The following is a 27,768-nucleotide window of genomic DNA, read 5'->3' on the forward strand; positions in this document are numbered from 1 at the left end:
CCATTATCTTCCATTACCTCCCTTCTCATTCAAATGGAGTCAATCCAACCCCTATAAACAACCCCCTGTGCAGAACAGATTGCAATGGCCAGGCACAAGGACTCCTTCGTGGGAGCCCCATGATCTCATCCATACACGTTGAGCTCAGATCTTTATTCTGTATGTATGGTCAGCTGCAGGGTCTAGGCACAATCTCAAGAATGCCACTGATTTGGCCCTGGTGTTCAGCCTGTTCAGCAGATCTCCAAGTTCCATCTGCATTAAAAGAGGACTTCCTCTCCCACTGTCACCTTATCATGGCTCCTGGCAGGCAGCTGTGATAGAGTCGAGGTCTGCTGCTCATTCTTCTCTGTGTGTTTCTCAGAACTGTTCTCAGTCACGCCAGTCACCTCTTTCAGGTTTTCAAGATAAGATCCAGAAGTCACAGCACACTTCAACAAAGGTTTGACATAAGTTTTAATTTGTTCCGAACAATGCTATTTTCCAGAGAACACCCAAGATGAGAGACAGTGTGGAAGTGTGCGTCTTCCTGGAATACTCTTTCCATGGATGGGTTATAATCTGAATACATTCATTTACCACGAAGTCTGGAAGCAATCACTGCATATGCATTACAAGCTATACAAAGATGATTCCACACATGGCACAATGGCTTTTTTTCACAATGGTTATTTTCTGAAATGTCACATACAACAGATGTCTGTGCCCCAAAATTCAGAACGAACCCCATATTAGATTGTAGAACCTAATCAGGTTCTACTGTCTGATTAGGCTCCCAGACGTTGCTGTTCTTCCCTTGCATTTGGTAGCTTCCTGCTTCCAACACTGTATCTTGGAACTCAAATAAATCAAATATCTTTTTACTCTCCTTACTTTAAGAAATATCCTGGTTAAGGAGTTGTATTGTCAAGAGATTCATTCAGCCTATTAAAATCTTGCTGCTGTCCACACCTTTAGCGCATTTTTAATAGGTCGTGTGCAAACACAGGAGGGAACTGCACATACGAAACACTTTCTTAAAAAGCATTTTCTACTTGAATTTAGCACCAGCAGCATGCTTAAGGTGAATTCACAGTTCAAGTGTCTAGAAGTTAAAAAGTTTAAAAATGTCTACTAAAAGTGAAGGGGTTTGAACCAGAGGCTAGCTGGATGTCAACTCTGTGCCACAAGTGAATCAAGTGCGTGAAACAGAGACTGAGGCTGACACCTGCTGGTTACTTCTCTAAGGCCCATATTTCAAATGCAACTCGAACACGAACTAAGTCAGTGCCACTCGAATTTCAACTAATTTTTGCTCAAAATCCATTCCCTTTCAGGAGCTCCAGTTGAATACCCGCAGTGCTGTGTAACTTAATGAGCAGAACGAGATGTGGAGATGCAGCCCGGCAGTGACCTTACTGACTGAAGGACTAGCAGCCTGGCTGTGAGGTGGAACCAGCCCACTCCTGCGGCAAGAGGTGAAGCAATGCATCCTGGAAAAGAAGAGCTCATGGTCCAGACGTACACTTACACAGGGGTCCGCCTTCTCGCCCAAACCCCAACTGCGGCCCCTCTCTCTGCAGGCTGTCCTGCAGGTCCGTACAGCCAAGAGCAGGCTGGCTGGGTCTGAACCAAGCCCAGCTGACACATGCACTGTGAGGGAGGCCCGTCGGCCCAGCCCTCTTGTGATTGGCTGTCCCAACAGGAAGTGGCAGGACGGCCCCCCACCAGACACAGCAGCAAGCCTGACACAGAAGGCAGCACAAACTACTGTTTCAGATCACTTAGGTCATTATTTCTCTCTTTTGCAAGTAGATCATAACCAATGTCAAAAATCCCAGAATTACAATCATCAATCTCCCACTGCGGTTCTAAAAGAATGCTTTCAGCGCACTCTCAGATTCCTTTTGAGCTCAGCGATACCTCGTATGCACAGCAATGAGGAACAGTGCTTTCTCAACCAACGGCCTACATGACAAGTATAAAAAACACAAACACGGGGGAGTTAAGAGGGATATACAAGTGTATATTTCAGTTGTCTGCGATTATTTAAAAACATAAAACAGTTCAAGTTAAAAAGAAACTGGTCCTTATCTTTCACGGTTACACAGACACGCTCACAACGGTTTTACTCCTCCAGAACCGCCGGGGTCTCCACAGGACGGGAGGCGGCGGGGTGCCCCGGAGAGACGGGCAGCCGTGTCCGGGGCGGAGAGGGAGCGCTCGGGCGTTGCCATGGCGAGGACGGGGGAGCTGCGCCAGGAGAGGGGCCGGCGGTGCGGTATCACCGGGCTGAGAGGGAGGCACGTGGCCGCCAGCCGGAAGGGCCCGGGGCTGGAGCGAGGCAGTGACCCGAAGGGCAAGCGTGGCTGCTCACACAGCCTGCAGAGATTCCAACGCCAGCACCCTGTGTGCTTCACCTGCGCGTCTAAGGACCGGAGGACCGACGGTTCTCCAGCAGACAGGCTCCATTCAGAAGTTCTCACCTGTGTCCGGCTGGACCTGGACAGGCAGCCAGCCTAAACAGGCTGCAGACGACACGTTTTCACCGTCACGTCACGGAGAGGCTGCAACGACCCCTTCTGCCTGCTAGCACACAGCCTTTTCCTGTGCAATCACCAGCATTCCTAAAGCTCTGCCACGCCATTCCTATTGAAAAGAATCGCACCTGTTGTCCCCATTATTTCTGCTCCTCGGAACTCGGAAAGCCTCTGCTGTGGAGGCAGACACGCTATACTTCTGCTGAAGTGGAAACTCTTCTGAAAGGGGGGGGGGAGCTTGTAATCTGGCCAGCAGTGTGCTGTGTGTTACCCTATCCTCTACACTATATCACACGCGCACTGGTGTTACTTGTAGTGCGAATGCTACAGTACATCACGCCACTCTTACACGCTTATCCTCAGGGCATCGATTTCTCCTGCACCATCTAAGAAAAACCAGAGTGCCGAAGCTTTACACTATCCCTCCCGTATCAAACACTGCGAATTCGCTGGCTCTAGGGCTGGCGTAGCAGGAAGGATACTCCGAGATCAGTAGGGTCCTAGGTTGTGGCGACCTGTCTTTGTGTCTAGAGTGTCCATTCAGCTACCAGACCCCCTCCCGTTTCCAAGAGCTGTCAAGGACTGGAGCAACAATACAGAAATATAACACCAGCAGAGACAGGAACAGCCGGACGGAGGATGCTCACTCGTCGGGCCAAAGCGAACGGTCTCCTTAAACCTGAGAATGCAAAGAACCTGTCTTTCCCCATCAATGCGGATGCAGTGTCCCTGATAAAGGACCACTCCGCGGTCAGGGGCCAGGGAGCTGGCAAGGACAGACCTCTGCCCGCAGTCAGCAGAGTCCTGCCCGGGCACTGCTTTCTCACGCGCCCCCGAGAAGGAGTGTCGGCTCGGTGTTAAGAAACAGCCTGCTGTGGAGGCCGGGGGCGGGTTCAAAAGCGACCCCAGGTCCTGAGCAACATTTCACAGGCGCCTGGGTTACAGGGCAAATGTTTTGGCCAACGAGCCCAGACTGCAACTGGTGTGCATGGTCATCGCTGTTCAAAGTTTTAATCTGACGGTGCGCGTCACCAATGCATAAAGGTTTGCACACACCGCACGATAAATAAGTTAAAGCAGAAAAAGGAAAAAAAATAAATGTCACTGAGCTTCAGGCGTGGCGGCTGTGCCTTCCCTTCAATTCGGACGTCCCTTCGTTTCGCCCGCTGCCGTCACACGCAGCGGGACAGAAGACGAAAATCGGGCGGCGCGACCCGACGGCGCGCGCCTGCTCTGCGACGGGTTTAAAAGCGAAGGGCAGAGGTTTCCTCTCTTCGCCACACCGGCGCTGGCGCCGCCTCTGCTGCGGGCGCAGATCCCCTGCCTGTGGGCCCGACCAGGCAGGACGAGCCCGGCTCCGGCCCTCTGCGCCCCCTCTCCCGCTCGCACACGGCCCGGAGGAGGTCCGCCGTCGAAACATTTAAAAACGGATTTATCCCACGAGGTAAAAAAAAATAGAGACAGTTATATATTTTTAAAAGAAAAAAAAACCAAGAGCGCGTTCCTCTGCCGCCTGCAGGGTGGGGAGCTGCTGGCTCTAGCCCTCCTTGTCCAGGATCTTCTGCACATCAACGAAGACCTGCGCAGAGAAACAGGCAGGCACAGCCGAGGTCACAATCTTTACAAATGCACAATGTGCGGTCAGGGCTGGGGAAAGTTACTCTTACAGAGTAATCTATTACAGCTACAAGCTCCTGGAGTGTGGGATTACTTGATCAAATAAAGGTAACGAGGGAAAGTTCATGCACAAGATAATAACTGACTTCATTTAGCGAGTATACACACACAGATCAATTCGATGGCTCTTCAGAATGATTTTCCCCACACATCTTGCAAATTTTACAAAGTGATCCTGTACACAAATAACTAGTAACTGTAACACAGTTGAAAAGTAACCACCCCCCTAACACTGTACACAATGTATAAACACACATTGCAAAGCCCTAAGCATAGTTCTAAGTGACTGGGCACTGCAGTGTAGGAGCTTACTCACTGAGAGCTAAAAAGCCCAGTCAAGGGAATAGGGATTTGCATTGAGCCATAAAGAACAGTATATTTGTGAATGTAGTTCAAGTAGGGAGCTGCGTCGGCATGCGTAGGCTGCAAAGGAACAAGTAAAGGTTTTTTCCAGGCTGAAAAGAGAAGAAAGGAAACACAACGTTTCGGCTGTGGAGCCTTCTTCGGGAGTGAGAAAGACAGGGAAATCAGCAGAGATTATAGAGCACAGGAGAACAAAAGCCGGGAGAGTGGAGGAGGTGGGAGCAGGGGGGAGGCAGAGAGGCCACTCAGGTGGTGTGAAGTGGAGAGAGATGAAGAGAGGTGTGAAGTTGAAACCCGCATGTGAACAGAGAAGATGACAGGAAAACAAGTCTGATAGAAGGGGGAAGGTGTGAACCACGTTTCAGGATAATTTTGGTTCCGGATGCCTTTCTGCCATAGGAGTTAAGAAACCCTTCTTTAAGAAGTGTGATCATGGCCGTCAGAGGTGAAATGAGAAACTATGGGCTTGGGCTAACGTGTTCTCTGGAGCGGTCTCCGAGCCTCCTTCCTGTTTCCCAGATCTAGATAGCGGGGCATTTTCTGCAAGAGATGCAGTAAATAAGGTTGCTGGAGGTACAAGAGGTCACCTGAGTGATCCAGAGTTCTCCTGAGGGGCCTTGAATGAGTGTGGTGTTAGATATCTATTTGCAGGTGATGCGTGTGTATGTAAATTAATACAACAGCCCGTTCTTAATTCCGCACCCTACTCTATTGAAGGGGTACCGGATATTCCCATGTCAATACACGCTACCTGACTTCAGTCAGGCTGCGAAATAACACAGCGAGTCTGTGGTAGAGCTGGATCTTGAACTATGAGCCTCGTGGCACCTTAATCAGTGGATTGACCGTTCCCTTGTTCTTTAACGGACACCACACAGTGAGAAGAAATGCATCTTCAGAGACTGTAACAGGAGCAGCCCCGCCTGGAGTGTTGCCCCTCCCCCCCCAGCCCCTCTCACCTCCTCCACGGACCCCGAGGCGTCCACTCTGCGCACCTTGCCCAGCGTCTCGTACTGGTCGATGATGGGCTTGGTGGACTGCAGGTAGGTCTGGATCCTGGAACACAGCGACACACGGCATCACCTCGACTGTCCCACATCTCCCACTCACCTCCCTTCCCAGATGTTTCAGCTCCCTGCTCTCCTCCGCTGCAGTTCCACAGTGGCTAACTCTGGGCCGGACCTTCCCACACGATTTGTCATTCTGCCTCAGGTACCCGACTGTGCTCTTACCGGAACTAATTAATAAATTAATACCCGATACAGTCAGATCTTTTAAGGGCACCACGGTGGTACAGTGGTCAGCACTGCTGCCTCGCAGCGCTGGGGCCCTGGCGTCCATTCCTGGAGTGCTGTCTGTGTGGAGTTTGCATGTTCTCCCTGGGTCCATGTGGGGTTCCTCCAGGTGCTCCAGTTAGAGACACTGGTAGGTGAACTGGCTTCTGGGAAAACTGGCCCTGGTGTGACTGCGAGTGCGAGTGGGAGAGTGTGTGTATCACTATGTGTGAGAGTGTGAGTGTGCCCTGTGTGTGACTGGAGTCCAGTCCAGGGATTATCCTGTCTTGTGCCCAGTTCTTCCTGGAACAGGCTCCCGGCCTCCGTGACCCTCTGTTGCGGTTCCAGAAAGTGATGGGAAGTGAATCCCGCTCACAGGAAAACTGGCGTTCTGAAGCGACTGTGCTGCAGTCGCTCCCAACACGCTGGGAAACTTTCAGGATTCGGTGTCTGGGTAGTAATCTCTTCAAGGGAAACCTGGGTGTTGAAAACCCATGAAGCTGCCTCTGAAATAACCTGCAATACAAAACCTGAACATTTTCTGTATTCCTGGGAGCTCTCGTCCCCCGCTACGCCACTCGAGGTACAGGTGCCCTGGTGCCACGGCCCTCGATGGGCAGGGGCTGGGGTTACCTCTTCTCCAGGCTCTCCCGGTTGTCGTCCGTGCGGCCGCTGCTCTTGCCCCGCTCCAGACAGCGCTCGATGCACACCTGCGGAACAGCGCGGGCCCACGCCCACATCGCATCAGCCACTCGCCCGCCGCCGCCCAGCGAGCTCGTGGGGCCTCGACTGAGGCAGTTATAGCTCCTGCTCGGCCGGAGGCACTACCAGTGGTCAGGAAGTTAAAAAGTACGCCACAAAACTGTCCCGGAAAAAATGACTTGTAAAATAATGCTTACGTTGGCCTTTTAAAATAATTCTTTTCATATAATTGGGGTGGTATTGATTCAAAGAAATATACTTAATGAAAACATCACTGGCTTTTAAGGTCTTAAATGTAGTTTCAGATATCCAGTTTCCCATCAAGTGTTGAGAGTTTTAAAACCGCTGCAAATGGTTGATTTAATAGTGGTTCAGCTCCAATCCAGAAAGGACAAGGCCAATCTCCTGAGGCCTGAGTTTGGGAAACAGTGGTTTTAGTGACATTAGTACCGGGATAGCCACGGGTGATACAGTAGCTCGGGCAAGGGGAAAAAAAACAACTGGACCACATTTATACACTGATCCACAGGGAAAAAGCAGTTAAGTGGGGCCCGTTAGTTCAGTGTGAGCGGAGTCAGGGTAAAAGCAGGGAATCCTGGAGTCCTCAGGGCCCAGAGACGGGCTCCTGCCGGCAGCAGGATGAGATCGGGCCTGGTCTCCGCGCGGCGCGGCGGCGGCGCGGTACCTCGTTGCTGCAGTCGAAGAAGAGGACGAACTTGACGTTGGCCTTGCCGTCCATGGCGGCCCTCCAGCCCTGCAGGTTGTCCTCGTTGCGTGGGAACCCGTCGATCAGGAAGCGGAACTTCTCCTTGTCCTTCAGCATGGTCTCCTCCATGGCCTGCGGGGAGCCAGGGCGTCACACGCGACGCCCACGCGAACACGGCTGTGCGCGCGGACACGCTCCCTAGCCCGAACACGCGTTCACACAAGGTTACTCGCACACGCTTGCCGAAATCTTTGGGACCCCGAGTCAGATGAAAAGACTCTCAATGCCAAGTGACGTATGGCTGCCTCGTTAGACTCCCCTCTCCTTTCCTGGCAAAACCAAACTGCCGATTTTAGTCCTGTCCGAAACTAGTGGGACCTGATGCTCAGTCCCACTGACCGTGACCCTCCGCCGTGGGCGATGTCTGCTGGCGGATGGAAACAGGACCGCGCATTTCCCAGCCCTTCTCCACTTCCTGCCACATCTGCTCCAGCTGTTCCTACGGAATGTTGTTCAGTTGTTTTTCCAATACGGAAAATCCCGTCAATACTACATCCCGTCATACGTACATCTGCAGACGAGCTCTTAATTACTCAGCCCATCTGTATCTTGTGGCTGAGCTATTTTCTCGAACAGACCGTCTACAGCTTCTCGTGGCTACCAACCAGGACCGTATTACAAATGGAGATTAAACCTGAAGCAGAAGATGCGTAATGTAATTAGTCAGAGACATAAGATCATAAGAAAGATTACAAGTGAGAGGAGTCCATTTGGTCTATCTAGGCCTCTTGATTATTGATCCAGGGACCTTATCCAATGATAATGATACGAAAGAAAGGTCCAGGTGAATTCCTAGGTCTGGGATCAGAAAAGAGAGATCCCAGTGAATCCCCAGGGTAGGGATCAGGAATGACAGATCCCAGTGAATCCCCAGGAGTGGGAACAGAAAAGAGCAATCCAAGGGAATAGCCAGGATAGGGATCAGGAATGATAGATCCCAGTGAATCCCCAGGAGTGGGATCAGGGATGATAGATCCCAGTAAATCCCCAGGAGTGGGATCAGGGATGATAGATCCAAGGGAATCGCCAGGATAGGGATCAGAAATGATAGATTCCAGTGAATTCCAAGAGTGGGATCAGGAATGATAGATCCCCGTGAATCCCAGAACTTGGTTTAGGAGCCCTACCAACCCGTCGCTTGGAACCTACCTTCCTGAGCAGGTTAATGGTGATCTCCACAGGGACGATCTTGCCCTCCTTGATGTAACTCTCGATCAGCTGTCCGAACTCCGACCCCGGCCTGCCACGCTCTGCCCTCAGCAAGTCCCCGGCTGACAGGTGGGTGTAGCCATACTTCTGCCAAAGAGACACAGGAGGACACCACTGTGACGGCACTGCAGATGGGGGGGACAACCAGGATCAGAGGCAGGTTTCACGGCTGGGGCAATTTGTGAAAAGGGAGCTTTAGGGGTAGTGAGGACGCTTCAGGTTGTCAGAAGAGGGACACCAGAAAATAAAAAGCAAATTTCAGCATTAGAACTGGCTGACAACAATACAGCACAGGCCCAAAGCTTTAAAGGGGAACCGCAACATTACTTATATATTTAGGGGATGGAAAGAATTGATGAGTGCATTTCAAACAACAGTACACGGTAACATATAAAACCTCCGATTTACATCCAAAACAGATGAAGCTCCAGGTGTGTGCAGAGCCATATTGCCATCATTGTCTGCGAATCAGAACAAGGCAAGAAAACATCCAGTGACATGTTGCGGACCTATTAGATTGTGAACAAGCAGGCTTGTGAATACAGCTCTTTCAATCCAATAGGAATATTGCTCTCAACATTGAGACAGTTTTGCCACCAAATACTACTTACTTGATAACTGCATGCAGATCACATTGGAACATTTCTGTGGTGAAATGTCTGCTGCACAACCTGTACTCATTTGCTCGTACTTCACATTACATTAGTCATTACAGTGACTAGTGAACACTATACCGTATTTCATGATTCTGAGTTTTACGCGGAAATTGTAAAATTTTACGATACCGTCAATTAATTTATTTTGTTACTGAGATTTAATAAGCGGTTTGAGAAATTGGGACTGCAGTTCCCCTTTAACAACGCGTTTTAAATGGACAAACCCAACAGGAGAATAGTTAAACGTGTCATATCACATATCACAAGGAGAAACGCGGTGTCTTTCACAAACACTCCACCCTTCCAGCCCCGATATTCCTCCCCTGTTGAACTCCAGCAGGATGAGCTCACTAGAACAGCGCTGGGGTTGTGAGCAGGGATGAAAAGCAGTTATTACCAGGCCCTGGCATGCCAGAAACCTGATTCACACGGAACAGCCCAACGCCACATGCTTGGAGAAACCACAGCAGTCACCAAAGCACACAAAATGGCACTTTTTAGGACTATTTAGAAAAACAGATTTGTCATTTAGGATAGATGTTGAATGAATAAAATCTACAAACTGGTCTTTTTCCGTCTTCAAACTCTGACCTGTGGCATACACCCTGCCCACATTTTAATATTTTTCACGACAGTGTGTGTGGATCTCATTGCTGAAATCTTTTTGCAATGAAAAAGCAAAAGACAGCCAATGGCCACAGAGCTCTGATTAAAAAAAAACTCAACTAAGCCATTACTGTATGGCCAGATAGTTATATACACTCACATCAGATGGATGTGTGTTGCATCAGTGTGTTTTCTCTGGTATGTATGAACATGGGGACAAAATGTTTCTACATTACAAGTAACTCCCAACAAAACACAACGGTGACGATAACCCCATAATGTCAATTATGTTTATATATCAAATGGCATCTTCCTTTGAATCTGAAATTTCAAATATATTTTTGGGGAATAAAATAGTTTTAATTTCTATTCCTGTCCCCACGTCATTCCATTTGAGCTGAGTTTGGAAGAGGAATTAAAAAACAGCAGGAGGGCTGATGGGAAGACCACACAAACACAGGAGCACAAATGTGTGTGTGTGCACGCGCGCGAGACCATATCCGTGCAGCTCCCAGAGAAGACACACCCCAGCCCGCTAATGTGGTCGCGTCCCAATCCCACAAAGTAAACAGGCTCTAAAAATAGCCCGTCCCATCAAAGCCCGCATCTCAGACACTGGTTGTCAGAGACAGGGCCCCAGTGACACACCCTATAACTAGTCCCACACAGCACTGGGATGGGCACAGAGTCTCCAAGTGCGCTGAGCCTGGTGTGCACAAAGACTACACAACCTACGCCTTGTTCTTCATCCCTGGACCTTGCACTGTGCACAGGACTGGAGCATGCGCTTCACTGTAAATAACTGGCATTTATTATTTTTCTCCTATATAGACCAATACATTTCGTCTCCTCCATTTGGATATAGCCAAGTATTTTGTTTTAGGTTTAGTAATTTAGAATGGACCCATAATCTGGCCTCTCTTTCCAGTTTCTACCTGCGGGCCTGTACCATACACCCACCTTGCTCCAAGCTAAACCCCCCATTAACGGGGAGCTGTCCTACGATGTCAGGGGTAGCCGGAGAAGAGGAGACAACACATTTCAGAGTCCATATCATATGCGATCCATGCTCTCCTGACCCCAGAGCCCAATCCCTCTCCCGCGATCGCCATCACCTCATCGCTGTCAGTCGAACAGCAGCAAGGAGTCCCCCTACAGTCCAGCCAGAACTCGGAATTGAACTCAATTCAGAACAACACAGACCTCAACTGGTAAAGGTGTATTTCTACACCTTTTTCTAATTGTTTGTCTGACTGTACCTGGCGAAACCGGTGTCGTGACTGATGGAATTTTCCCAGAACCCCTTTGGGCCCTTGTCTGTTCAGTGTTAGCAGCTAGTGGAGCTGGGATCTTGCCTTTCCTGAGCAGTGCGCGTCCAGGCTCAGGTCCGTCCTCAGTCCACCTGCCCAGCCCCCTGATGCCTGATGGCACGCTCTCACCCACGCCTTCAGGTCTGCACTTTCCCCCTTCGCCCACCGCCTCGGCTCCTCAGGGGGGGGGCTTCTCTCCTTCTCCTGGCCCTCTCTCTCTGGGACGCCCCCCCCCCCCCTCCTCCGGACACTGCCGTCGCACCCACATCCCCAGAACTGCCTCCTGGCTTCCCTCTTCCCACCGCTGCTGTTGTGCGGGGTTGCCCCCTGTCCCAGGAACGCCACTCTGGCTCCGCGCGACCGAAACTTTCAGGACTTCACACAGTCAGGAAGATTTTTCTATCCTATTATTTCAACATGCCACTCTGGCAAACTCTTAATAATTTTGTCAGCACTTCTGTGTACCGATTTCCATCACACCATCTGCTAGTTGAAGTTTCTCTCATTAACTGCATTCATATCGTGAGCTATTCCTTTAATTGGTGTTTACTGTGTTGAGGAGGATTCTGCTGAGTAATTACAGTGTAGGTGCAATCTTGGTATGTTCTGTGCTTCACACACTGGTCTGGAGCACTAATCTCCCCAGACCCACAGACCTGGAAAGACAGGCCGGCTGCTCCACCGCACAGAAACCTGTTAGCATTGTGTGCCAGGCAGGAGCAAGACAATACTGTCCCGCTGGTATCCCTGCACTCACAACAACTTGAGCCTGCTTTTCTTCAAAATGACCTGAAAATGTCAAACGGCGTGTTCCTATCCACGCTCTCCCGGTGATTAAGTGATATATGACGATCGCAGGGAATTTCCTGGTTTATGTGTAGTACGAGGACGTGGCCATCAACACGACACTCGCACAACCTTCACACTTGGCTCAGGGCAATTTCCAGCGGCAGGAAAAGTCAGCTCTCCTTCGGTGAGCTTCCTCACTACTCCGTACGTACTAAAACGGCCCTACAGTAACAACAACGGCCTCGATGAAACGACACCGCTGTAATTAATGTTCTTATCGCAATTAGCAGTGTGCGCGATGTTTCCGTTCTCACAGTGAAAGGCTTGTGCCGCTGTTTTGCGCAGTAACCCTGGCTTCATTCATTCTGGAGACCGGAAGTGCCTGATCGATCCAGTCAGTGGAGGGAACCGAGGTGAGGAAGTCTCGCCCCCCACAAATGCCCACTGCTTAGGATGTCTGCCCGTGTCGCCCCGCGCCTCTTACCTCCACGATCCTGGCGCACTGGGTACCTTTCCCAGCGCCGGGGCCGCCGAGCACGAACACAACCTGCGGTTTCATGACAAGAGGTAGCCGGTACAGAACACTGGGAGCCTTCCGGGAAAAGGAGCTCAGCAGTCGGTACAGCATAAACCGAAAACAACCGGCGAACCCGGGAGGGGCAGCTATTGGCGAAGAAGGAGTGAGATCCCGGGTATGTCCGACTGCTGCGTGACACGGAGGCAAGGCAAAGATGCCACTTCCGCTTTCCACCACGGCGAAGCGCACTGGGGACGACGTGAGGGGAATCCACGCCCCTCTTTGTACATATAAGGTCAAAAGGCGGAGACTCCACAATTCCAGTGGGGGGGCCACCGCTAGGCCACGCCCATACCGCGAGCTGTGAGCTCTGATTGGGTGGTGTGCTCATGTTAGCGAAGGGAGGCGGGACTGGTACAGGGTCTGTCAGAAATAAGGAATGTCAGATGCATGAAACAACCGCGCAGCGCTTTTTAAAAGATACTGGAGCCGTCTAGCTCTTAAATTACTACTTTTCATACAGCCACAGTGGATTCTTGTTTAGAGATTCTTCTTTGTTGTCAGTACAAACATATATTAAATAAACTGTCGTTCTGCTTTTTATAGCTAACTTCTGTAAAATGCCTTGAATTCCGCGTCTTCCGTCTGACGTCATTGTTATGTACAGTACTTGTATTGTTCAGGCGCTTACTAACTGTATCCTAGTGTACTGAGTCTTTTACAATGTCTAGAGTTAAAACGCATTCAGGTTTTTGTTTTTTGTTTGGTGTTGTCTGTCTTGATGTCCTAATGGTACTAATTCTCGACATGGCCTTTATTTTTAAATGAATCGAACACACGAGACTGCCGCGTAACCCTTCAGTCTATTTCGTACAACTAATTTCGACTCAAGTTCAAAATGTCATTGACGCAGCACTGATACAAGCTGGAGGGCGGAGGAAGCCCTAACAGAGCAGTGCGCAAAGATGAGTTATAGGATGTCGGATATAGCCTTATTATCACGCGCCTCTGGAGTGACCCGCCCTGCCAGCTCACCCGATCTCACCCCACGCACACGGGCGCGCGTTTCCCTTACCAATAGTGTGTGTAAGCTGTCTGCGCTGAGAGAAAAGATTATACTTTCCTATCACCCTTCCGGGACGCTCTTGAAAAGTAGGATGTTTATAGCACTGCTTTAAAACCAATAATACTTCGCAGTTTGGAAGTGGAAGACCCCTGATAAAAAACACTTCCACTGGTAAACAGACCCGATGCATTTACGTCTTTAGATAATCAAATAGAAACAAAGCCGGCTATTAAACAATAATTAGGTTGCCCTTTATTATTTCAAGAACACCACTGTTTTCTCTGAGCCTGATAAAATAATTCACGCATCTGTATCTTCTAGTTTTCTTGAGGGTGCCCCAAAAAACACAACATTTTGCGCATCGTCCTGTCAGTGGTTGGATGTTCGCCTCAGATCTGAGAGCTGAGTCAGCCTGGAGTCCGCAGAGGAGCAGGCAGAATTACATTTCCTCGCTGACAAATAAACGTGACTTTGCCAATATCGCCGCCAGCACAGAACTTCACCTGTTTAAAGTGCGGGTGCAGACAGACCTTCTCTCTCGGAGCCTTTTTCCTGCTCTACAAATCCACATCTTCTGTCCTCCTCCTTTAAATCGCCGTCTCTGTTCTTAACTCTCAGTTCTTCAGTTATGATCTCAACACTAGACTGACAAAAATAAACAGCGCTCAACTGTCCTGTTTATAGAAACCTGTTGTTCACTCGTGGGGTCGAAAGTATACCAATGAGGTATCTGTCAACTGCGACTCATCAACCGCGACCAATTTACAGCCAGATCGACCTCTGACAAAGGCACTAGCTCAGGTTTCCGATGCTTTATATTTGTGTACAATTCTGGTTTTATTTTACATTACTTATTATTATGCAGTTATAATTTTACCTGTGACACATCCATCACTAACCGGGTAATACCAGATAACACCAATTCGGACTTCGTACAGACGCAGGAAGCAAAATCCCTAACCCAATTAACACTGTATTTTTAATTCCACGTTCAACACACACTTGCAAAGTGCTTCCATTTTACACTGCTTTAACTATACTTTTTCAGCTTCACTTTTTACCATTTGTACAGTTGTTAAATACGCTTTGTGATGCTCTTCCGTGAAGCTACACTTTCACTTAATATTGTCTTTATTCTTACTCATATCAAGTTTATTCCCGTTTGTGAAATGTCCAAAGGAGAAAGTTAACCTTAGTTTATGAGAAACCAAATGATTTCTGCCTTTAAAAAGGTGTCTTGCAGTGACGCTCAGTAAATACAGGGTGAACCTGGCGGAGACGCAGTAACTGACTCGAGTTACTGTCACCACCGCTGAACGTCCACAAGAGGGCGAAGGGTAACACGATTTTGTGTTTCTTCCAGTAGTTGTAGTCCGTTTGTTAAAAAAACTGTTATCTATTCAAAAGTAGGGATTCCGCTTTATTTAAAAAAACACTTCATTATGCAGTTCAAATAAAATGAGAAACTAACGTGTGAGAACGAGTGGCTTATTTCGAGAAACGTATTTGGACATCCAACTTGCTGTGCATGTTAACGCCTCCTTTAAAGTAAAATACTGCAAAATAACAGACAGTTGGACTGAATGCAGTACCATTCCCGTGCAGAGTGACTTGCAGTTTGCACAACACCATTTTCACCTTGTGTTCGCGCTAATGATGCACAAACAGCGCTTAACACGTCGATTACTTGAGCGTGGGCACCGCTCGCCACGTGAACCGCTGCTCACGTGAACTCCGAGCTCGCTCTTGCCAGACAGGGGCTGCAGCTGCATTTATAATCGCCTACCTATAACATAGAGAGATAATGTTAATACAGTTTCAGCGGCCCCGTAGAGTGTGAGCTCTCCTAATGACTGATTGCATGGCTGTTAGTCGTCATTTACAAATCATTTCTTCATGCCTGCCTCGCTGTTAAACTGTTGTGCACGTATACACTGGAATCCTCTACTGTAACATGAATTGTTAAGGAAACGTCTACCAACGATTGAATAGCATTTGGGTATTTTTTTTTGTTTTAAAGGAGATTTAGTCGGTGTATCTCCCGTAACGGCGATAATAATGAGTTACGTCGTTCCTGTACAGGCACACAACGTAGAAACAATCGTTTCTAACGAAGGTAATTTGTTGGAAATATTGGATCCCGAGATTCTGAAATATGATAGTGAGATCCACATTTGCTTCATTTCTGTAGACTGCTGAACGCTTTTATACTCCAAAATACATACTGCAGTACGGAGAAATCAGAATCAATTCTTACTTAATTTTAAGGCTATTAATTCTGGTTTATTATCATAGGTTCAAGGCGTTGCATCGTGAGAAAATGTATTAAATTAACTGCCACAGTTAACCTGATTAGCGGTTGTCCACTCCGTGTACTGTAGCGTGTATCTTCGTAAAGGGCTTTTGGTAATGTGCTCTCCACGAAGTCTCGCTCTAAGAACCAATCCTGATAGGTTTGAAATATGAAAATCATTACACAAATGGAAATAATGAGTAATATGTCTTTAAATCTGATTCGGTTGATTGATTTATAATTACAGCGTTGGAAAACATCGGGGTGCAAATCGTCAATCAAGGCGGTTGTAGGTGTAGCATTATTTCTAAGTGATGGGCTGAGAGAGTATGGCAGCTCGCTGTGGACACACCGTGCCGTGTACCTCGCTTTCGATTTTTGCGAACCTGCTCCATTCAGCATCATCACCACTGAGACGACACCAGAGAAACACCACCAGTGACCTGAGATTCCGACAGAAAAGCGACCAAGAGAGGGAGAGAGAGCCGACCGTGGTCTTTAAAAACCAGCCCACACGACAACAGCAAAGCGCGCGGGACTGTGTCGTTATTTTATTCCCATGAGCTGCTTTCATTCTCTCCTTCTTTCGGGGAAAAACGTAGCGCAGGGAAGACCCGCAATGCAAGATGCGGGGGATGACATCCCCACTCGCCCGTGCTATTGTTTCTTCCCGACGGCTCTCTAAATTTAGCCCGGCGCGCACCTCAGCATCAGCAGCAGCAGCAGCAGCTCCACTCGCCGGGCCGGCTTTGGCAGGGATGCCCCACGGTCTCTCGCCTCTCTGCTGCGCAACACGGAGCCTCCCCATCCACCCAGGGACCAGCACAGCCCCGCCGACTCCCAGCGCCGTCCGCCATCCGAGCACAGACGTGCTGCCCCGGCTGCCTCCGCCTCCCGGCCGCCCGCACTGGTGACATGACAACGAGGGCAAGAAAGAAAAGGATCAAAGGGCACAGACCTGGGGCCGGACGCGTGGAATTCAAGAGAAGAAAGGCCGTGAGAGACACGCCGCTGTGGATCGAGTCGAGGGCGCTGGTGTACCGGGATAGGCGTTCAAGAGCGCGCTAGAGCGGAGATCACCGGAGAAGGAAACAGACAGGGACTGCCTCAGACACGCTCTTTTGTACTGCACCTCATCCTCAACCACTCTTGTCTTAAAAAAAAACAACAACTTTATTTATTAATTAATTTATTCTCTCATTTATTTATTTATGCCATTGCTCGTGTACCTTTTGCTTCCGTGGCTGACCATGGGTTGTATACAAAGCATCACCTGCAAATCGCGGATTAAGCGGGAGAATATCGTGGTGTACGACGTGTCGGCGACCATAGACCAGTGCCCTACTGTGATCGAGGAGAACTCTCCCATCGTCCTGCGGTACAAGACCCCGTACTTCAAGGCGTCTGCCCGCGTGGTGATGCCCCCGGTCCCCCGCAACGAGACGTGGGTGGTGGGCTGGATTCAGGCTTGCACCCAGATGGAGTTCTACAACACCTACAGCGACATCGGCATGTAAGATTCCCGATCTCTGCCGCGTTTTATTTACACTCGTACTGTTCAAACGCACAAACCATCACGCACGCTCACGAACACCCAGATGATGTGGTAGCACTAGAATCCGAATGGATCGATACATGTGGCACAGTCCCGGAGCGAGTACTTACTAGCCCCTTGTAAATTGATCGGCTTTATTACACCGAGAGCCGTGCGTGGTTCCCCCCTATAATAGCTCTGTAAGATAATCGTTTGTGGCAGTGTCTTCTTGGTCGAGTCAATTCGGGTTCGTGGTACATCTTGTTAGTAAGAGAAGCTCACGGTTAAGTTCAGATGAATTCCTCTAGCAGCAGCAATGAGGAAGCCGAGGATGATGGAGGTTCCTGGTTCCCCTGGTGTCTCCTGCAGCGATGTCGTTCCTTTCCTCTATGCACTTCAGCCTTTGTCTTTATCCGGCAGATTTACAGCAGCCTGATCTCTTCCCTGTGGTCACCACAGGCCAGCACAGCTAACCAGTGTGTGTGTTGGGGGGGGGGGCAGCAGAGTACTCCGGATTTAACTGAACAAATGCTGTGCTCAGGAAAGTGGCAGTAGGGCATGTATCAGAGCTTTTACTCTACAAAGACTTTTGCGAAAGGTTCAAGGTATAACAGTAAAGGGAGAAAACAGAAGGAAGGAAATGAGTCTGGAGAATTAGCTTCCGTGGGGAGGGGGGAGTTTTGGAGTTTCCAGAGTGTGTCCGCTGGTGTCTCAGATCAGCGGGGCACAGCAGGTCACTCAGAAGATACCAGAGGTGCGATCTTGTGTTCGTACTCCATTGAGCACAGATTGGGAACCTCAGCTTCTCCTGATCTTGCTGTGAGGAGGGAATCACACAAGTCCCACACACTCCTCGTGGCACAGGAAGTGTGTGAGCGCAGAAGTGACATGTCTGAAAAAATGGGGCGTAAATCTCTGTGTCACACTGAAAAGATGAAAAAATCGACCACAAATTGTCAGTTTCGGGCTACAACTGTCAAATCTGTACTATAGGTTACAGACCTAACCAGGAAAAATACCTTTACAGAAATAAAGGCTTTATCAGTCGGCTATAACCAAGACGAAAGCTTGTTCCTCCTCAGACTACCTACTGTATATGCTGGTTTTGTCCAGCTATAGGTAGAAGATGGTCTCAATATTAGAAACTCCAAAGAAAACCTTTTTAGCTGCAAGAACAGCTTGAAAAAAATGTTGCACGTACTCCACAAAGATACCATCCCATGATTCTAGTAGAATTGCCTCAAAGAGGATTGTGGGATTGAACTGCATATCCCACTGGCTTCCTACAGGTCTGAGATACTGGCCAGGGAAGGCGATGGAAACCAGTCGCACATCTCCAGCCACTACGAGAGGCCAGTACAATATAGCTGATGTGCCGGTAAACAACAGGGCAGTAGAGGTTCAATGCACTCAGCTTGTTTAAAAAGCACACTATCTACTGCAGAAGTTCAGACATCTATATATCCCATTATTGGAACAAAATCTTATCAGAAATATTAACGTCACTGCGGTGATCCTGAATGGTCTTAGCACTGTTGTCACCAACAACAGCCAACTGAATTAAAAACATACAACAATAATTGTAGGGTACAATGAAGACACTACATGGTCAAATGGGTTACTTTGCAGTATATTTATCAATTTTGAGTCCCTCCCTGTCTTTCTTCAAACATACTGTACTGGTGGTTGTGCCTATTGTACATGTACATAAATGAATCCAATGTACAATGGCATTTGCTCACTGCACGTTTGAATTTCGTACCTTGCTACTTACAGTATGTGGTCCATGATACTGTACCCATGGACTTACATGACTGCAGTTAAATTCTCCTTGTCCGTGTGCCTTGGTGTTGGAGTGACAAGTGTTGGAGATGACAGGCAGTAAACTAACAGGTCTGTAATTCCTGAGGTCTTTATTATCTCCTATCCTGGGCAGACGTGTTCTTTGGAGTTTATCTCCAGGAAGTGTGCCCATTCTTCAAGCGATCGATGGCAGGTTCCACCTCCTGCAGACAAGCACTGGGCAGTTTATTCCTGAGAAGGGCTCGATCTGAATCTTCTCCATCTGTCTCATCCATCCTGACACTGTTCCACTGTCTCCTTTTCCCCGCTTGACTGCTCCATATTCACAGTGGAATGAACTTTGCTTATTTCACTTAATCTTGTGTCCTGATTGGGACACTAGGTGTCCTCTAGTAAGACACCTCTTACTGTCCTGCGTGAGGAATTCAGGATTCAGCCTGGGATTGTTAGAACTTGCTCATTTCTCTTATTTCCTTGGTAGAATTTAGCTGGACTTATTTCCCTAATGTTAAAAAGCAGTCAGCACAGCTCTTGTCCGACAGTGACCAGTTCCTATTTAGCTGAGCATAAGATTGTGTGATATTCTTGGATGGCTACACATTGGAATTTTCATTCTTTGTGTTGGTGTTTAAATATATTCTTACACCACATCCTGTGCTATGTGTGCTCTTGTCCTAGATGCAACATTGACTGTAACACGAAAGATTGTTCAGCCCTCAAAGACGTTTTTGTGTTTCAAAGCAGAGTAGGCAAACATACGTTAATATCTCAGCTCTGTGGATAGCCGTCCCTGATAAACTTATTTCCTGAACTGTTTCTTGCATCCCTACATCTTCGTGAGACTTTTTTCGTAAGCGGTTCTTAATCTGATAGTGGGGGTCAGTGTGCTGTCCAGGTCAGGTGTCCTGCAGCATATTTCTGAGTTGGAGCTGGGGAGCTCTGCAAACATCGACTTTGAACCGGGCGTCATCAGCTGTGCCGCCTCACATGCTGGGCCCTCAGTCCTTCTGTCTTTCTGTGACAGCAGCGTCCATCCCAGGGAGGAGACACATTAAGAGCTGAAGGACCGGGAAAGAGCCAAGCCGGATTCCGTGAGGTTACAGCAAGAAAGGCAGGAAGCAGAAGGACGACAGGACAGGCAAACAGTTGTTGATCCATTGATCAAAGGATACCATTAACAGGGCAGAGGCGGAGCACATCAGGCATGTGGGGGAAATGTGCAAGAGCATATGTGAAGAAGTCTGAGCTCTGTCAAGAAGCAGGTCTGGTGCAGCAGTAAGAGATTTCCATGGCAATATGTCGCATCTGTGTGAACAGCAATGTTCCTCTCTAAACATTCGAAATGGTTCACAAAATGAGTGCCAAAACCGGACTGCGCAGCAAATGCTCATGGTATTAGACGGCAGACTAACCGCATTCCCGTGAAAGAGAAACCTGCCTTCCGTCTGCGGCCTGTTTCTGGAGCCGTCCTGACGGAGCCGAGTGGGAGATGGGTACTTGCTCCGCTGTGGGCTGCCCTCTCACATGGCACGGCCTCTAATTAGGTCCTCTTTCAACTGAGCCTGAGGTCATTTATTCTTCTATTTCATTTCCGAACCACTTAATAGGATTTAGATCTCCAGAGAACTCCTGAGAAACTGATTAAAGTGAGTTAAATCTGGAAAGTAAATTAAAACAGCGCATATTCCTTTTGTGCATATGTCATACTAAACGTACATAATGTGTCCATTATATACGCCACCACCGGCGCCCTCCTTATCCAGCGCTATTCTTCACGTATTTCTTAAGTCTAATGAACCTTATACTTAACGAGGAAATGTCATTTGGGTTATAAACCATTGCATTTTCTGAGCAAGTGGTACAAAATGTTGTTTTCAAGTGAATTAAGTGCTTCAAGAAACCAAGTGTGAAAACCAGTTTCTACAGCTACCTGGATGGCTGTAGAATATCTGTTCTATGTTCTGCCCAGTGTGCGTCAGTGTAAATATTGAAAATATTACTAGAGGTCCTGGGAGAAGTCGTACTCATGCGGCACAGAGCCTGGATGCTACACACTCTTTCAGTGCTGGCAGCCGATGACATGGAGGCGCGGAGAGGGAGAGAGAGGGGGAGGGGTACAGAGAGAGGGAAAGAGAGAGGGAGAGGTCTTCTGCAGCTGCAGCCAGCACATCTCCTTCAGTGACGTTCAGTTAAACCCGACCTGCAGCTGCATTTAAATTTTATTTGCTCAGTGTGGGAAAAAACTGTAAGGCTGCACCAGGAGGAGACAACACTACTTTAAGCACCACAGTAGTATCAATGCAATATCAACAAATGTTACTGTTAGTCCACCAGCTTTGCAGGTGACCTGGCGTTGAATTTCTGGCAACAATGATGACCCTTAATCGCAGGATGAATATCTTTGACATAAACAGCCTGTTAACTTCATTACCCTCAGTCTGCAGCAGGCAGTGTGGCCAGACATCTGCTTGTCTAATGATCAATAGAACAGTGTGCTTATGTCTTTGTCCCTGCCTCTGTTTGCAAGCTATAGTGTCGGCTGCCTTAACCACCACACTGTGGTTCAGATAAATGGTGTTTACAAAATCTTTTTACTGTCAACTGGCTCCAGTGCTCTGACTCTACATCTACAGAGCGAGTCCCTGTGACGACACTTTCTAAGTGACTACTCCCTTGCCAGCAAGAATAGAAGCTCAATGGTAAAAACTAGGTAAGTGGTCTCATATCATCTTTCTGATCAGACAGGCAATTCCAAGGCCAGAGGCACTGCTGCAGCTGCTGTTGTGGTGGGGGAGGGGTGCCTCTGAGATACAGTGATACACACCGGGGGGGGGGGTAACCGGGCACATTTCAGAACATCCATGCGTCGCAGTCCCCATCATGCCTATTTTAGTGTCTTGTCTTGAATCCGAGGAAGCTTTTTTTTATTATTTGCATGCCCACAATTCTGCTAGAAAAACCCTAGTTTGAAATAGGTCAACTTGGAGAAGCAACTGGAGTCGCCTCCCCGTGGAATTAGCCTTCTCTGACTCTCCATGGCAACGTGGTTTGTTAATCAAGGGCATCTGCACCGGACTCCGGACTGCGCACTGCGCTCGCACACGACGGGATGTGACAGCGACAGCACTAATTGGAGACCCGGGAAGTGCTCTTTGGTTGCAATGAGCAATATGTTTAGAATCAATCAAGTCCATTATGCTGAGACATGCAGCAGCAGTTGGGCAGAGGCTGTGTACAGAGGTCGCCAAAGCAGCTCCATGCAGAGGTAGACAGAATAGCCAGAGTGCTGCCATCCCTCACCCCCCCCCGTACTGATACAGTATGTGACCTGACTAGATTGCTGCTTTTCAGGCACGATGTCTTTCTGTTCAGGTATTCTTCTGGGAAGGCAGGTCCCAGCACAATACACTACAGCTGCTGAATATAAATAACCCCTTGTATTTATTTTATTCATTCCGAACAATCAACAGTAATGAATGTATTTTAATAAGCTGCCATTATTGCTTCACTTTGTTTGAATACTCAGCCATTATTATTTTATTCTTGCTCAGGGAGATTACACAGACAGACACAGGTGTGGATGCTGTTCGGCTGATTGACAGGAAGATAAAGACGCACATGTTGTACACCAACGCTCCCTTCCATTAACATGCTCAGCATGGCAGTAGTTAAAGAGTGCTTTTTGTTGAAAATTCATGTTCTTCTGACAGCCTGCTGTTTGCCTCCACAGCTATTTAATCTAAGGATAAATGTGTTGTTCTCGGTGTGTTTCAGTTCTACGGAATAGTCAGAGACTGTATCTCATCCAGTGTCCCCTCACAGACACCCCCTGTGCTTTCAGGTATACTCACACGGAAGGACGCAGTTACAGTATGTGCACAAGAATAACAAAACACACCAAGACACAGATGCTCAGTCTCACACACACACACACACGTGGGGGCACATGCAGTTGAATGTGCACACCCACAGAGGTGCACACATACACAGAACAAACTCTTGCACACCCACACAAACATAAAAACAGTTACAAACGAGAGGGAGCCATTTAGTACATCTATCCTGTTTGGTAGTCAGTATATTACCAAAACATGGCTGGGTAGCTTGTTTCAGACACCCACAGCTCTATGGGTAAAGCAGTGCCACCTGTTATTGGTTTTAAATAGACCTCCACATCGTTTCCACTATGGCTCATGTTTCACTGTTCATTCGAATGAAAAGGCACAAACATACAGTGACACACATGAAAAAAGACAACTATGGAATCAGAACTGCAGATACACATCTGTGTCCCCAAACTGCAGACAATCTGGAAGAGGGATTATTAACAGGAGTAATCTGGGGTGCTGTGCATTTTAGTGCACATTTACTGTGTCAAGTCTGCCGCTGTATGGATTCCCAATACAAGGAAACAGGTGGTGATTAAAAGAAGCTTAAAAAGACACTAGCTGAGAAAAACGGATTGGTGGGTTTGACAAACAGCATGGGTCTGCACCAAACCTGGGAGGTGTGGAGAAGAGACAGAGAAAGTTTGAGGTTGATGTCAAACACATTCAGAAAATGCAAATACAAAGAAAGGACCTGAAAGGAAGGAGATTTAACTAGCATGAGCCGTTGCCCTAAATGAGCTCTGTTTGTGTTTATGTGCCCTCTTTGTTCAGCGCATTGTGAAACAGATTTACATGGTTTTGGGGTTTATTTGTGCCTGAATGCTTATGAAACAATGTTTCACAATACAAAACCCAGAGTCTGGAGGAAGAGACTGTCAATAGCATTGTGGCTTTGCTACACCTTGGTTTTGAAACACTTTTAATAGCAGCTCTTTTTTTTCCTTTACCACTTACAAGACAAACTAAATAACAAGGCAATAAGATCTCACATTGTTCCCTTATTTTTTGGGGGGATAAGACTGCATCCCTATAGCATGCCTAGAATAGGATGGAATTTGTATTAACAGTACTCTAGGTGCATAAATCTTACTCTCTACGCAGGGGACGGACAAACCTATCACAAGCATGAGCTTCTGCAGCTGGGGCCCATCCTCTGCAGTCCTGGGAGAGAGGGCTCTCCCCTGCTGCAGGAGTGGAGTCTCTGTCTTTACACACCTGGCGGGAGCAGCTCATCCGGTCGTACACAGCTCCTGCCCTGTAGGCTTCTAGCCACTTGGAACAGTGTTATTGTGACCCATTAAGCTTTTGCCTTGGGGAAGGAAGTAATAGAGACACAATTCTGATTGCAGACTAGAGGGCTCTTGCTGGCGTTCTCCAGGCCAGATATGGGGTACCTCCTACGGGGTACCTCTAGGGTTGGCCATCCAGACGTCCACCTCCCGGCGCAGCACTCATGTGCCGGGAAGATCTCTCGCGGAGCAGTACGGATGCCCATATCCCCCTGTCTCTCTCTGTCCCCCCACTGCAGGTCAAGCTGGGAGCTGCCCGACCTGCGAGAGGGGCGGGTTAAGGCCATCAGCGACTCGGACGGCGTGAGCTACCCCTGGTACGGCAACACCACGGAGACCGTCACCCTGATCGGGCCTACGAGCAAGGTGTCGCGCTTCACCGTCAGCATGAACGACAACTTCTACCCCAGCGTGACGTGGGCCGTGCCCGTCAGCGACAGCAACCTGCCCCTGCTCACCCGCATCAAGAGGGACCAGAGCTTCACCACCTGGCTGGTGGCCCTGAACACGGGCACCAAGGAGAAGATCCTGCTGCAGACCATCAAGTGGCGCATGCGGGTGGACATTGAGGTGGACCCCAGCCAGCCACTGGGCTCCCGGGCCCGACTGGTGGGCCGGATTCAGCAAGACCAGCCCCGGATTCTGACCCGCATGGAACCCATCCCCTCCAACGCCCTGGTCAAGCCCAATGCCAATGATGCACAGGTTCTGATGTGGCGGCCCAAGAGAGGGCTCCCCCTAGTGGTCATCCCCCCCAAATAACACCGCGAGCAGCGCACAGCGTCACATAGGGGGGGCATCTGCCTTAAACGGGCACGGGACAGGACACAGACAGCAGGCCTGCCTGCAAAGTAAAAAAGATACAGACAGCAACAGGCCCTACCAAGGAGGGGGCAACTTCTGCTTTGGCTGCCCCTGAAACCACACACTAATCCGCGATGATGTGCCTACTCTTCGCCTCGGCTCAGGCAGTCTCGCTGCCAGCTGGGAGGGGAGAAGGAGGGCAGAAAGATTCTCTCGGAGGTGATCGCCGAGGTGCAAACCACATTGGCCTTTTAGCCATGGAGCGCCTCTCTCTAACTGTACACAGGACTGGGAAAAAGCCAAATTGAACACCACTGCATTCAGAAAACAAAAACCGTCACCTGGCTTTTGTCGGCAGATTTGACACTAAACGTGAACTCGTGACAAAGCCAGGACACGTCCACACTCAGTTCCACATATGCAACTTCAGACACGCGCACTGCAGCAGATGTTGATGCTCAGATGTAAGATATTTTATCTTTTAAAGAGTACTGAAAAGAATCAAGCCACCGTCATGTGATTATTCCTGTCTCCCTGCAACAATTTCAGGCCATGATCGAAGCTGTCTCCTGTGCTGGTCTGCTGCAGAGCCCACCGGAGAGAGAGGGTCTTTGCGAGAGGCCGTGCAGTAGATCTGACCAAGAGACACCAAGATACCCTCACTATGGTCTGTATGCAAACCACACTGCAACACTAGGGGTGTCCTATGGCAATTGGAATTAGCCAGTCGGCCAGTATTACACAGGACTGGTTCCTCGTGACTGAATTTTTGAAAATTCCGTTTTGACCAACCAGTATAGGCTGACATGGCGTAGCTGTGGGCTCATGATGAGGTGAATAAATTGTTCTTATTCCGATTCTTGCTTCCACATTAAGCTACCGCAAATGTGAACCTCAGACAACAAAGTAGATGTTTTATGTCATAGAAAAACAAACAATCCAATTCCAGCTGTCAGGAGACTTGTTGTCGACTGCAGACGGCTGTGACACCTGTCACCTTAAAATGCGTTAGAAGGGCATTATTAAGAATACCCAAATCTACACTCCAGTGTATCTCTTCACAAAGGTGCCTATTCCACAGTGATTTTATAAACCAGATGTGTTTTCTAATCAGAGAGGACTCCTGTTACAGGAGGAGAAACTCCAGTGGGGAGCCGTGTCAGTGTGCACTGGCTGCAAAGAGAAACATGACAGTCAATTCCACAAGGAAAAGTAGAAAGAAGGTAACGACATTTCGACAGCTAAGCCGTCTTCAGGTGGCGAGAGAGAGGGAGAACAAATAACAAAGCAGGTGAGGGAGTGCCTCTCTCGCCACTCTCCTTCACACCTGAAGAAGGCTCGCCCGCCGAAACCTTGTTTCTTCTTCCTGCTCCTCGGCACGGTATTAACCTCCGATTGCTCCTGTTCAGAAGAAGACACCCTTGGAAAGGGCCTACTTCTCTTTAAAAACAAGCGTTCGCTGCTGTTAGCTTGCCTTCACAAACATCTGCACACCCTGCTACACAGAACAGGTTTTGAGGAGTTATCAGGAGTGTCGGGCTCAGTTCACACACCAGGGGGAGCAGGCCTTGATGGGAAACGAACAGGGAGCTGCAGGTCCCGAAGGCCCTGTGTGTCTGTTCATTCCTGCCCTCATCTGGGCCAGCCTCACACCGGTTCACTGTCCACCCGCGCCCTCCCTGAGCCTCCCATGCACTGGGATGGTCTGGTCCCGCTTGAGAGAGCCTGGGACAACAGACACGGATCTCCTGGAAAGAACGGCAGTGAGGGTGGTGAGGGTGGCTTGCTACTCAGACCGGGGTTCGGACATGTTCTGCCCTTCCTTTTTCTGTGTGCTCACTGTTTTGGCTAATAGGACGGGTGGGTGGCACTGTGGTCAGCAGTGCTGCCTTGCAGCACTGAGGTCCTGGGTTCAATTCCAGACCCGGGGTACTATCTGTGTGGAGTTTGTATGTTCCCTCCCCCCCAACCACAGTATAAAGACATACTGGTAGGTTAACTGCCTTCTGGAAAACTGGCCCTGGTGTGAGTGCGTGTGTGCCCTGTGATGGGCTGGCATCCCACCCAGGGTGTACCCTGCCTTATGCCCATTGCTAGCTGGCACGGGCTCCCTTGCAACCCTGTACTGGAGGAAGTGGTTAGAAAATGGATGGGTTTTGAGATTGGAGTAATATTTACACTATGCATTCTTCTGAACAGACAAGCTATGGGATCTGAAACCGGTGGCATAGAACACATCTTTATTGAGTATTAAACATAGTACTACTTGAAATCATTTCCCATATACTGGTGTTGTTTTAAATGTGTTAAGCTGCTCTGTGACCTGCCTGTTCACTCAATTCACATGCAAAGGGAAAGGGAAAGTGTTTTATGGAACTCGAACTCCTCGAGTCTGTTTCCAGCCGAGTTCAGTCATAGTCTGGGCTGGCTGTGCAGGGGAGCTGTCCGAGGTGCTGAAGACGCCACAGCCTTTCAACAGAGCCGGACTGGAAATGAGAGAAGAGACTTAACAACGTTTTCGCACTGTGGCACTGGAAGGAAAGAACAGGAAAAAAAGAATGGATGCTTTTTGTTTGTTTTGCATGCCAACACAGTGTTTTTAAAATAAGAGTAAAAAAAAAACATGCTGTCATGGTGTGTTTTTTTCCCCCCCACAAGAACAAGCTGAAAGCTAACAGGAGGCTAAATTTGTAATAGAGGG

At 48.7% G+C, this 27,768-nt stretch overlaps 2 protein-coding genes across 2 annotated transcripts; one reads left to right on the forward strand and one right to left on the reverse strand.

Annotated features, from left to right (window-relative positions):
- Positions 1-1,984: 1,984 nt before the first annotated feature.
- Positions 1,985-12,677, reverse strand: cmpk1 (cytidine/uridine monophosphate kinase 1). Its single transcript, XM_088926758.1, has 6 exons — positions 12,356-12,677; positions 8,451-8,597; positions 7,221-7,373; positions 6,467-6,543; positions 5,519-5,615; positions 1,985-4,098 (listed from the first exon to the last, which is right to left on the reverse strand). Exons 1-6 carry the CDS (start codon positions 12,497-12,499, stop codon positions 4,057-4,059), a joined length of 660 nt encoding a protein of 219 aa, XP_088782884.1. The 5' UTR covers positions 12,500-12,677; the 3' UTR covers positions 1,985-4,056.
- A 2,570-nt stretch (positions 12,678-15,247) lies between these two features.
- Positions 15,248-27,346, forward strand: LOC148823882 (protein FAM78B). Its single transcript, XM_088926764.1, has 2 exons — positions 15,248-17,260; positions 24,503-27,346. The coding sequence occupies exons 1-2, from the start codon at positions 16,959-16,961 to the stop codon at positions 25,023-25,025; spliced, it is 825 nt and encodes a 274-aa protein (XP_088782890.1). The 5' UTR covers positions 15,248-16,958; the 3' UTR covers positions 25,026-27,346.
- The last annotated feature ends 422 nt before the right edge of the window (positions 27,347-27,768 follow it).

Source organism: Atractosteus spatula, chromosome 11 (genome assembly GCF_055471065.1).
Source record: "Atractosteus spatula isolate fAtrSpa1 chromosome 11, fAtrSpa1.hap1, whole genome shotgun sequence".
In the NCBI taxonomy this organism is placed as follows: domain Eukaryota; kingdom Metazoa; phylum Chordata; class Actinopteri; order Semionotiformes; family Lepisosteidae; genus Atractosteus; species Atractosteus spatula.

Bases quoted from the DNA above. Each gene is read 5' to 3' on its own strand.
- cmpk1 (XM_088926758.1), bottom strand. From the start codon at position 12,499: ATGCTGTACCGACTGCTGAGCTCCTTTTCCCGGAAGGCTCCCAGTGTT. The intron at 7,374-8,450 runs GTAGGTTCCAAG...GGCTCCCCGCAG, and splicing joins CCATTAACCTGCTCAGGAAG to GCCATGGAGGAGACCATGCT. The intron at 5,616-6,466 runs GTAACCCCAGCC...GCTGTGTTCCAG, and splicing joins CGGGAGAGCCTGGAGAAGAG to GATCCAGACCTACCTGCAGT.
- LOC148823882 (XM_088926764.1), top strand. From the start codon at position 16,959: ATGCCATTGCTCGTGTACCTTTTGCTTCCGTGGCTGACCATGGGTTGT. The intron at 17,261-24,502 runs GTAAGATTCCCG...CCCCCACTGCAG, and splicing joins ACCTACAGCGACATCGGCAT to GTCAAGCTGGGAGCTGCCCG.